The sequence below is a fragment of the Diadema antillarum genome, unplaced genomic scaffold, assembly GCF_040938485.1.
Source record: "Diadema antillarum isolate AM-2024a unplaced genomic scaffold, OU_Dant_1.0 scf00000057, whole genome shotgun sequence".
Taxonomy (NCBI): domain Eukaryota; kingdom Metazoa; phylum Echinodermata; class Echinoidea; order Diadematoida; family Diadematidae; genus Diadema; species Diadema antillarum.
This window is the reverse complement of record NW_027270946.1, coordinates 3,443,166-3,455,448: the sequence shown is the minus strand read 5'-3', so window position 1 is coordinate 3,455,448 and position 12,283 is coordinate 3,443,166. Positions and strand designations below refer to the sequence as shown.

General features: G+C 37.3%; 1 protein-coding gene across 1 annotated transcript in view; it reads left to right on the top strand.

Moving 5' to 3' along the window:
* Window positions 1-2,051: 2,051 nt before the first annotated feature.
* Window positions 2,052-12,283, top strand: part of LOC139715936 (scavenger receptor cysteine-rich domain-containing protein DMBT1-like) — a 43,160-nt gene continuing 32,928 nt past the window's right edge. The window contains 6 exon segments of the mRNA XM_071627487.1: window positions 2,052-2,094; window positions 4,403-4,711; window positions 4,925-5,233; window positions 5,838-5,843; window positions 8,352-8,646; window positions 8,857-9,193. Coding sequence (XP_071483588.1) covers window positions 2,052-2,094; window positions 4,403-4,711; window positions 4,925-5,233; window positions 5,838-5,843; window positions 8,352-8,646; window positions 8,857-9,193 — 1,299 coding nt within the window.

The window sequence follows — 12,283 nt, the reverse complement described above, 5'->3', positions numbered from 1 at the left end:
CTGGATCACTGAATAGCAAAGCATGGCAAAGTATTTTCTCACCGAGGTACAGGTGAACAGTTACAGGTCATGGTCGGTTAAACATTACGCAATAAATTCAGAACAACGATAATTCCACGAGGGGATTTCATATACAATACAATTGCACTGACATTATAAGATCACTGATACCCAGAGAGCAGCATTGTCTTTACAGCTTTCTTGAAAGAATAAATAGACTTTAAAGTTCGAATTTCTGAAGGAAGAGAGTTCCAAATATCAGGTCCAGTGTGTCTGGTAGATTTCAGAGCCATCACCGTTTTAGGATTTTGTAGATGAAATTTATCAGATTGTCTTGTGGGATAAGAATGTATATCCTTGTTTAAATGAAATAATGAGAAAAAAGAAGATGACCGTTACAACCGTACAACTGACCGTTATACAAACGAAACATAAAAAGTGAATTTTGCAAAAAATTAATATCATTTACCTTTAGTGTTTTTAATTCTACGAACAAAGGATCTGAATGGTCAAGATAACCTGACTTGGTGCATATACGTATAGCTTTCTTTTGTAGAAGCAATATACTGTCAATGTGACTTTTTGCAGTTGCCCAAACAATGTTACAATATGAGATGTTCGATAATATCAAGGAATTATAAAGTATAAATAAAATATTCTTTGGGACAAAATACTTAAGCTTACAGAGTATACCAACATTACGAGACACTTTATCTGAGATATATTGCACATGAGCATTCCATTTCAAATTTTCATTGATATGTATTCCAAGGAATTTAACACTTTCTTTTTAACAAATTCTACATGTCTAAATTGTTGCATGTCCGTCTTGGGTGCAGTATAGTAGACACAGATGGACCAATTCGCATCACTTCTGTCTTAGCATAATTAATTGATAAAGACAAACAGATGGCAAAATCATCTTAAATCTTGGCAAGATTAGGAAAACATTGATCATCTGTTAAAAAAATCCTGTAATATCATCAGCATAAATAAAAAGTTTTATTTCCTCCTGCGCCCTTAACTTTATTCCAATGATTTCTGGGCTAGATCCAATATGGAGTGCAGGCATGGCAAGAGTCTCTGTGGCTAAAATGAACATAATAAGGTAACAAAGGATCGCCTTGGCGGGCGCCCCTCCCAATCCTTAAATACCCAGTTGACCTATTATCATTCAAAACACAACTTTCTATATCATTATAAAACACAGACACAAATCTTCAAAATTGTCCTCTAAATTTAAAAAAATTCGACAACTCAAATGAATATTGATGATTGAGAGAATCAAAAGCTGAATATTGCGAATCACCACTCCTTGAGAGTTCTGAAAGTGGCGTATAAAATGATATTCCGTTATAGCTTTCTAGTCTGCCATTTATTAAAATCCATTTCGAACCCAACTTATGCACTCTATTCTCTCTGGTGTTAATATCCCTGACGACTACACAACAAGTTACATTTTTCCCTCAGAGACAATATTCCAAGAAAATAAACACAAGCAGAAGCGTGCATTTGTATCTGTCGCTTCACATAGGCCCTTATATTCATCTGAGATTGATAAGCAACAGAATTGAATTGATAGTTTTATATTCCTGCAGATGAAGAATTCGAAGGCAATTCCCTTGGTTGTGAACACTGTGAAAGAAGAACAGAATCCCCTGTAACATTTTGCTCTTCTTTGATCTGTAAGTGTGTTTGTTTTAAAGTGAAAGATTAGCTGCAACCTACAAGTCTACACGTAAAGAAAAAAGAAGAAGATTTAGTTTGTTGTGATGGTGTATTTACTTTGCTTATTTTTTGTTTGTTTGGTTAGCTTAATTTAGACATTCAGGTAATTCTATTCTTTTCTAAACTTAAGCTGAAGCAAAGTTCTGGTGTCATCCTTGAGTTCGAAACCTCAGTAGACTGGTTATCATCTTTATTTCAGGTTTCAAAATCTATACCGAGAGACAGAGAGAAAAACAAAAGCAACACCAATAGGATTTGATTCCTTTGAGGGTACAGAGACCCAGACAATAGACATAAAAATAAAACGGATGACGGTAAAGACCATGGTACTAGAAGGAGAAGGGTCAACGTCATCAAGATATTCCTGTAAGGTGTCAGACTTTTTGATATTATGCCATAATTGCTGGAATCAAGAGGCCTTGCCAGCAATGCCATTTAAGATAAAGTAGCTTGACCAAGTGGTGTTACGTGTCGTGCCAGCAAGTAACGAAATCATATCTCATTTCTTCATTCTCCTTTATATGATGATGTCTGTCAAGTTACACAAGGTTGCAATTAAGGAGACTTGAGTGAACTAGAGGGTGATATCAAATCACGTCTATCCAGTCGTAGCCCATCTCTAAACGAAGATAGAAGAATAGGATAAAAGGCGGGCCTCCGTGGTGACATGGCAAACGTTTTCTCAGGTGATGAAGGTGTGAGGATCTCGACGTGAAAAGCTTTCTTTTGCCACCACCACCACCAACATCGTTTTTCGCTGCATTAATTTTCTCAAAGTTCGGGAGATGATGATCAGATCAATCATCGTATTTTGCCTTCTGGCATCGGCAACTGCTCAAATTAATGGTGAGTCTATCCCCTTCCTGCATAATATCACGACATCCATTATCACTTGTAATTTCATGTCTTTGTAAAACTTCTCAAAATGAGCAAAACTAGCATACAACAAATCAAATTCATGAAAATCTTCCGTCGAGTTCTCAAGCTATTGCATCTAATTAGCAAATTGCCCATACATCGACGTCGAGAATAGCACCGAAGGAGTTTACCCTCAAGTCTGTAGTGGTTAGAGCTTGGGTTTGTAGCAACAACACTCCTCCATTTGTGACCGTGAATCACAAAACAAACAAAAAGTCGCGCCCCTTGATTTTATGTGAGGACTCAAGAAAGGTGAAACTGGTCAACCAAGTCAGTTTTGAGTTTTCCATATTTTCTAAAAGAGCTATTCTTCTTCTACATTATCCATAAATTTGAGATCATAAGTTGAATGGGAAAGTGAGTTTTCTACAACCCTTTTTTTTGATAAAGTAGTGTGATCAGGTTTTTCTTAAAGGCCCCTTTTAATTTCTTGAAAATCCTTTGCTTACTCTTCTCTTTCAACTTCAATAACTTTTGAAGCAATAATGCAACTGCTTTGAAAGTTGACACTTATTATGAACAAAATGTCTTAGTCAAGCATATTTCATTTCAGCTTAATGTGATAATGCCTTCATTATTGTTGCTACAATGGTTTTCATCAAGATTTTTGTCTCATTCATCGCACGGGTATCACGGCATAGTAAAGAATAGGCGCTTGAATATAGACCAAGGAGGTTCGAGAAAGGGAGTCACAGCAGCCTTATTCGCTTTTATCCCATGCTCGAAGCCGCCACTCAAAAAATATTTGAAGTATGTGTCAAACTGGACCTGCCGCTCAGATGCGAAGACAATTGACTCGTGTCTCATTGCATAATCACCAGCCACTTTCCAAGGAAGATATGTTTTTCTGATGGCAATTACTTTTCGCTATTCCTACTAACAAACGATGGGCGGTAGACAATGGTAAAGGCACGGAGGGCGCGAATAGAAATTGCTCAAATATTGCTGAAATAGATATCAAAATTACGCGACTGTACGTGTCTGTACGCTAATCCGACATATCAATTTAAAAAGAACTATACTTGAAGATGATACCATATTAGTTTCATTTGGCGGAAATAAGGAGAAAAGTGATAAAACCCGGCTTCCAATGAGGGTAAAATGTAAAAAAACTTTCACAAAATACAGCTCAAATTTAGATTTTTGCACATATTTTCGAACGGAATTGACTTTTCTTTATATGCTTTATCATTAGGGTGAAATTTCATTGCATTTGATATATAAACGAGCAGCATGTACCCAATATTATGTTAGCGTTAAGAATGAACCTTCAGATTGCTCAGAAAGATGGCGGCTTCAAGCATCGAACATCAAAGGCACAAATGCACCTGTGGAATTCTTTTGTCCATCCATAGAAAACTGACAGCTGATTAAATAATTGTAGTCAGTTGTAACTTCATCCTCTCGAACTCCTTGAATAGGCTCTGTATTTCACAGCCTCTTTTCTCAGTTCAAACTTTTCCAAAGTGTGCGATTTCTTTCCAATATTTCTATAGGTTAGGAACATCAATTTTAATTGAGTTATACATCATTTTAAAGTTTAGAGTCTGCTCTTTCAGAATATGCCCTTAACTAAAAATCCATGTCTGGCCACTTTTTGTGTATTTTGTGGTGCAGGGTCACATTTGATATATTACAATAAGATCCAAGGTCCATGATCGAACCATTTTTTTTAACGTGTATATTCATTACACTTGAATAAGTTTTAATTTCCCAACCTCCTTGAATTGCCTTAAGATATCTCTCTTATCTATAGTTCGCCTCGCCGATGGTGAAACCTCAAGCGAAGGTCGAGTAGAGGTTTACGCCAACGGAGCCTGGGGAACTGTGTGCGACGACTCCTGGGATATCACCGATGCGGCCATTGTCTGCACCAGTCTTGGTTTCCCAGGTGCTGAAGAAGCACTGAGCAATGCGGCCTTTGGACAGGGTACCGGTGACATTTTGCTTGATGACGTGTCATGCGGTGGAACAGAAACGAGCATCTTTGATTGTGGCAACAGTGGAATCGGAGTCAACAACTGTGGACATTCAGAAGATGCTGGAGTCAGGTGCAGTGCTGCAGGTAGAAAGGCCCCACAACTTCAATCTCAAAGAGCTACAATATCAATTACTATAGTCCTCAGTAAATTAATTGCTGATTTTTTTTTAAAGATTATTCTAAAAATGCAAGAAAATAAACTCTAAATAATATCGGATTGTAACAAGTAAACATTTTTTTTAGACATGTACTCTTTACCCTACTAATAGTGTTTAATTCTATCTCACTTACCTATAGTTCGTCTCGTCGATAGTGAAACCGCAAATGAAGGTCGAGTAGAGGTTTACGCCAACGGAGCCTGGGGAACTGTGTGCGATGACTCGTGGGATATCACCGATGCGGGCGTTGTCTGCAGCAGTCTTGATTTCCCAGGTGCGGAGGAAGCACTGAGCAATGCGGCCTTTGGAGAAGGCACGGGTGACATTTTGCTTGATGACGTGTCATGCAGTGGAACAGAAACCAGCATCTTTGATTGTGGCAACAATGGAATCGGAGTCAACAATTGCAGACATTCTGAAGATGCTGGAGTCAAGTGTAGTGCTACAGGTAAAGCCATAAAATTCCAGTCTGTAAGCGCCTACAGTCTTCTTTTTTTTTTTCTAATTCCCCATTTTAAAACTTGCGGAAATAAATTTAGTAAAGAAAACAAAGCTGGAACTAGATTCGATCTTGATAAGCAAAACAAGATTTTTTTTTTTTTTTTGTTACAGTCATTAGGTTTAAGCAAGTTTTAAGGACGTTCCTCAGTTAAAGTAAAGTTCATGTCATTTTCTTCAAACTTCCCATATCGTAACTTTGGCCCATCCGAAGCCCAAATATGCAAATAAAACCAAAGGTTCATGAGCTTGTTTTTCTTTTGCGGGACTTTGAAGAATATGACAATCTGCCGTCCAGTACCAGAATAATAGCGTTACGGGATCATTTCCACGATCGGCAACAAAATTTGCAATGGCAAATTTAAATCCCATAATTCTTTCAAAGTCCACTTTATTTTCTAAAAATTTACAAGAATTGGTACCCAAAAAGGTACTCAAAGTAAGGAAAGGTTTTAAATTTAGGGTTTACACTATTATTCTCAAGCAAGCAGCGCCCTCACTCTGCAGAAACCACTGAAATCTCTTAATTCCTCGTGAGGAACGTTTTCTGTTAGAGCTGGGCTATAGGAGAAGCTTGATAAAACTTGTGCTGTACGTTTAAAACCAATGTGATTTTGATAAAACTTCACCAAAATGTAAAAAAAAGGTTACTAAATGCAGGAAATACGTAAAATGGATGGTTTCTGGTGTATTCTAGCAGCGCCACATGCGGCGGAAATCACAGTAAGACCTCAAAATTTGGTCATAAACCTATCCAGGGATGCCCTCATCGGGTGGGTGCAAGAGTCTCATGGTATACATTCAAAATCCATGACCTTAACACGAAACTTGTCAACATTATAGAAAGAGGCTTACTAATTGCATTAAAAAAATAAATATGGGAGGTTCGCGTGCTCTTTTTCTTTTTTTCTGCGCTGGCAGCACTCCCGTATGACAGAAATCATCGTAGGACCCCCAAATCTGGTTAATAACCTATCCTAGGTGCCCTGATCATATGGAGGGTTCATGGATCTCATCCTGATCATTAAGAACCCATGTCATTTTCACGAAACTTGACCAAATTGTAGAAGAAGGTTTACTTAATGCACAAACATTATAAAAATGGGAGGTTCGTGTGCTCGTTTTTGTACCAGCGGCGCCCCCTTGCTACAGAAACCATCACAAGGTCCCAAATTCTGGCCAGGAACCTATGCAGGGATGCCTTGATAGGGTTAGGCCATAAATCTCATACTGTACACTCAAAACCTCATTTTCTTTTCAAAAAACTTGTCAAAATTGCAGTGATGGCGTTGAAAACTATTCAGAAAGGAAGGTCCATGTGCGTTTTGGTCATCTTTTTTTATTTCCCTCGCAAAACCCATATGTGGATGTGCGGCCTATCCCATGTATTGCTTCCCTGTTCCTAATACGTCAACTGTGATATTTCCATGTGAATGTATGTTATGTTAATGTTATTGTTATTTGTATTTGGCTGAATAAGTAATAATGATATTAAAATTAACAATAATAATAATGATAATGATAATAATAATAATGATAATGATAATAATAATAATATCAATAACAATAATAATGATAAAAATAATGTGTGGAAAAACTCCACACTGATATGTGTTTGTTTTAATTGTTTCCCTTTCTTTCTGTAACTTTAGAAAGTGATACTTTGGAAGAAAAGTACGGAAAGGGGAGTTTTGACATAAGTCTGTCCTCAAAAAAAAAATTGACATGATAGCGTTGATTGCAGTTTGTCTTTGTTGGTTGTTGCAGTGGTTGGTAAGTTGTAAACTGTGGCGATGTACCTTAAAGAACCCAGCCCTTCCCCTCCTCCCCCCCCCCCCCCCCCCCCCCTCCCCACTGAAAAAAAAATGAAACAGCTGTAATCAATCCTCGATTGACAGGGTTTCAGAGCGGAGTAGAATGAGGTTCATTTTTGAAAAAAAAATCATTAGTGTCATTAACATTTGGAATAGGATTAAGAGAGAGCACAAAACATATCTTCACAATTTTTACGTACGCGAAACCGATCAGTTGAAGTTGTTTACTGTTAGAGTGACAGAATACTCGCTTGTAATACCTAGTTCACACCGACGCCTAATTGATGGCGAATTATTAAAATCGGCGAGCAAAGCGGCGGCAAAGCGTAACAAAGCTTAAGTAAAGCGTAAAGACCGTAATAGAGCGTGAGAAAGCTTTGAGCAATTCGGGACATTCGGCAAGAGCGCCAAAAAATGTTAAACTGTTTAAAAATTTGAGGTGATCTCTCACGAATTGTGTAAAGCGGAGAGAGCGTATTAAAGCTTATCAAAGAGTCACAAAGCGTATCAAAGTTTTGCTCAAAGCGTAGGAAAGCTTAACCGGAACACCCTGTATAAAACATAATGAAATAGAAAAGGCAATAGAATAAAAAGATAAATAGAAAAAAACTATGTTCAAAACTTAGTATTCTGAGTTTTTCACAAAGCTTTTTTTCTATTTATTTTTTTGTTATATTTCATTTTGTAAATTTCATAATGTTTTATATTTTATTTCCTTTGTTTTATTTTCTTCGTTACAATAAGGGTTATTTATCTCACATATAAAATTGATTTTCTTACTAATTTTTTTTGATTAGTAAGAAAATCAATTTGTAATAATAATTTGGGATAATCAATTTAACAAAAAATTGCGTATTGATAAACCTATATTATATGATATTAATAAAATAATTCCGTTTATCGCACATATCTAAATTTCAAATTCTACAACTTTATTTCTTTAAATTTTCACTACTGATTTACAATAGTAGTATTATCTGATTTTTCATGGGGAAAAATCAATAAAGTTTGTATCTATAGGCCTATTATTTACAAGCAGATGAAATACATAACAGAGCATAACATATCTGAGGAGATCGTGAGATTTTTTGATAAGTAAACAAAAATGACGCCGAATTGATCACCGATTTAAAGCGCGACATTCGGCATCGGTGTGAACATAACATTTTTTTAACGTGTATATTCATTACACTTGAATAAGTTTTAATTTCCCAACCTCCTTGAATTGCCTTAAGATATCTCTCTTATCTATAGTTCGCCTCGCCGATGGTGAAACCTCAAGCGAAGGTCGAGTAGAGGTTTACGCCAACGGAGCCTGGGGAACTGTGTGCGACGACTCCTGGGATATCACCGATGCGGGCGTTGTCTGTAGCAGTCTTGGTTTCCCAGGTGCTGTAGAAGCACTGAGCAGTGCGGCCTTTGGACAGGGTACCGGCGACATTTTGCTTGATGACGTGTCATGCAGTGGAACAGAAACGAGCATCTTTGATTGCGGCAACAGTGGAATTGGAGTCAACAACTGCGGACATTCAGAAGATGCTGGAGTCAAGTGCAGTGCTACAGGTAATGCCATACAATTCCAGTCTGTAAGCGCCTAGAGTTTTTTTTTCTCTCTCTCTCTAATTCCCGTTTTCAACGACTTGTGGAAATAAATTCAGTTAAGAAAACAAAGCTGAACCTAGACTCGATCTCGATAAGCAAGCAAGAGTTTTTGGTACTCTCATTATCAAATTAATGCAAGTTTTAAATTGCCTTTAAGATTTTATTTCGCTTATCTAGTTCGCCTCGTCGATGGTGAAACCTTAAATGAAGGTCGAGTAGAGGTTTACCACAACGGAGCCTGGGGAACTGTGTGCGATGACTCCTGGGATATCATCGATGCGGGCGTTGTCTGCAGCAGTCTTGGTTTCGGTGGCGCTGTAGAAGCAGTGGGCAATGCCGCTTTTGGAGAAGGCACCAGTAACATTTTACTGGATGACGTGGCTTGCACTGGAACAGAAACCGGCATCTTTGATTGCGGCAACAGTGGAGTCGGAGTCAACAACTGCGGACATTCAGAAGATGCTGGCGTGCGATGCACAGGCAACTAATAGCAGGTTTGTCCTTGCTTTGGCAGTTGATTATCAAGATTCATGCAGTAGTTGATTTTGTTGTCACACTGCTAAAGAAAAAACGACTTGCCCCGTTTGAATTGAATAGTTGTCCATTTGACCGATGGTAACATAAGCAACATCGTTGATAGGGTGATACCTAGTTCGGTGATCTTTTGAGCTGGGGCATGCAAACTAAGATCACTTAGCAAAGTGACAACAAGACGTTGATATCACAAGAACCGGATATATTATTATTCATTCGGATAGGACAAGTTTGATGTCCAATACCATCCTATAAAAAAGGACTGTAACCCTATTACCTCAAAGGGATGGTATAGTGTTGGTTGTAAAGATGAGAACTCATATTTGAATTTGGAACCACTTTTGAAATTCCGAAATGAATTCCAAGTTTATTTGATGAAAATCGGTTTGAAATTACTGAGATATTGAAATAAAGTGAAAGAAAGTGGTCCTTATAAATGTTGGGTCCCACGTTTTTGATAGGACCCATTTGTCTTTTGTCCTTTTTTATATCTCGGCCATTTCAAAGCAAATTTTTATAAGATAAGCTTTCAATTCCTGATAGAATGGTATAGGCCTACTCATACTTTATAATTCATAAGAGGTGTCTCATTAAATGAAAGCAAGAGGGAGAGAAATTGAAGAAACTCACACCTGAAGGTGTGTCGTTATCGCATAAAACTGTTATCCTCCTTTTATTTGCAGCAGCAAAGTGTTCAATGGTAAGCAGATGTTGTGGTGTATGTTCCATCACATAAGACTTGCCTTGGGCAAACCTTATCTTTGCATTCTCTGAAATATTCATCTTCGAATCGGCTGATCGGTTGGTTAAAAGTGAAAGTTTCTACCCTTTAACTCTCTTTAGAAGTGGAGTTTTACCTGCGTTTCCGACACAATTTTGATGTCAGATCTTAGAGTGGAACGAAATGCATTCGGAGTATGTACATGTTGATTGGTATTAGTAGATTAAATGAGGTTAAATGTGGTGATGGATGAATACCCCGCAGGAGGTACCCCCCCCCCCCCCCCGTCCATCAGACTTGCGTTCGCATTCACTCATAGGCGTTCAAATTCAATTTTCCTTAACATCGTACTCTCCTGGTCCATATTCATTCTTTGAGTGATCAGCTTCGTTTCATACCAATTTCATTCAATTTAGAGACACTATGAAAATTCTTTGGAAATCTAAATAATGATCACATCGTTTAATTCAATGCACTCTGAAATATAAAATGGCAGGAAAACCTTAAATATTGTGTTATATTTGTACCATTATCATTACCCCAAAAATAAAACAATGCTCTTCTGGTTTTTTTCCCCCCTAGGCCCTCCAAGGTTGCAGTGACAGAGGCTACAATGGAAATAATTTCACGACACGATGGATATGGGTTACCTTTTTTTTCAATTCAATTCAAATGAATCGAATTTGCGATACTGTCTAGCTTCTATATCTAAAGAGTGAAATTTGTGAGAAACAAAGGCACTCCACCTCTTCATACTTAGCTCGATGCTTCCAATTGAACTGACACTGTTGAGAAAGATAGTAATCTTAAGTAATCAACAGTAATCGTACCTTATCTTCTGTATCAGGTTATCGTACATTATTTCATAGATATTCTAATATTTACACAAACTCACGCTGAATGGTTCAGAGAACGACACGACAAGTTAAAATTATCCAATGTCATTAATTAGGAATGTTACTTTGTATGGTTCCTAAACCTTGATTTCCTATTATACACCGTAGGAATCCTCTGCAAGTTTTGTTAGCATTTGGTTGAGGATTTTCTTCTTTAAAGAGTGGTGGCTGGTCAATAAATGTATTTCTTCTGCAAAATTAGCATTGATGACTTCTATTTGTTCGCTTGATTGTTGTTTTCATCGAGGGTGTATACAGTGTATTCGATTTTAGACAAAAGGCAAGTTTCTTATGACAGAAAGCGTTCTTGTATAAATTATGTGCAATGCTGTGTATATGTATGTGTGTGCGTGTGTGTGTGTGTGTGAGTGATTGTTGTTGTTGTTGTAATATGTGTTTGTTTGTGTGTGTGTGTGTGTGTGTGTGTGTGTGTGTGTGTGTGTGTCTGTGTATGTGTGTCTCAGCATGTTCGTAAGAGCCCGGTCTTGCACTTCTTCAAACGAAAATGATATCATGACTTCAAATTATATTCTCTATTAATTTTTACGGCTTTGGAAGTACACTGCAAAAACATCGGTGTTAGATTTAACACCATGGGTGTTAAATCTAACACCGATCAATCTTCAATAGAGGACCACACCCACAGGTGTAGAAAATGTATTGTGACGGTGTTAAAAAGTGTTCACCTGGCACTTCGTGGTGTTAATTTGACACTGTAGCTGGTGATATTTTTGACACTGCGCTATAGAGTTAATTCATTAATGACACCGCATGGTGTTGATTTGATAGTGGTGGTGTTAATTTCAATGGTATAACACCCGTCCAGCTTCAATAGGGGACCACACAAACTGGTGTTACTGTGGTGTAATCTTGTTTACACATTTTTTTTTCAAAAATCAAGTACTTTATCGGAAAATTCTTCATCGTCTTGTTGAAGTTCAGAATTAACAAGAAATTCAGTAACTAAGAAACTATCAAAAAACAATTTTATATTTTGAAATGACACCCGGAGGTGTTAATCTAACACCATGAATGAGCACCGGAAATTTAACACCATCTCGGTGTTTCATATCTAACACCGGACTTTTTGCAGTGTAATCTACACCGTTGTCAACTGCTTGTCCTATTAAGAGGTTTGTATTCTTAGAGTAAAAAGAGAAACAATGATTAGTTTAGTTCAATTGATTTTATTTTTGTAAGGCTGTAGCTGGTCCGTGCCGATAAAAAACGCATTTATCAGTAAATGCAAGAATATTATACAGCAATATCTGAAATGATATATACACACAAAGCCAAGACATGATACACTGATAAGAAAAATTGAAAACATCTATCCCCGTCCATTTATAGCAAAGTAATGAATATTCGTACATCTGTATACTTTTGTTCATCAAATATATCTATAGGAAAGACAAATTGGGCACCGTTAATTT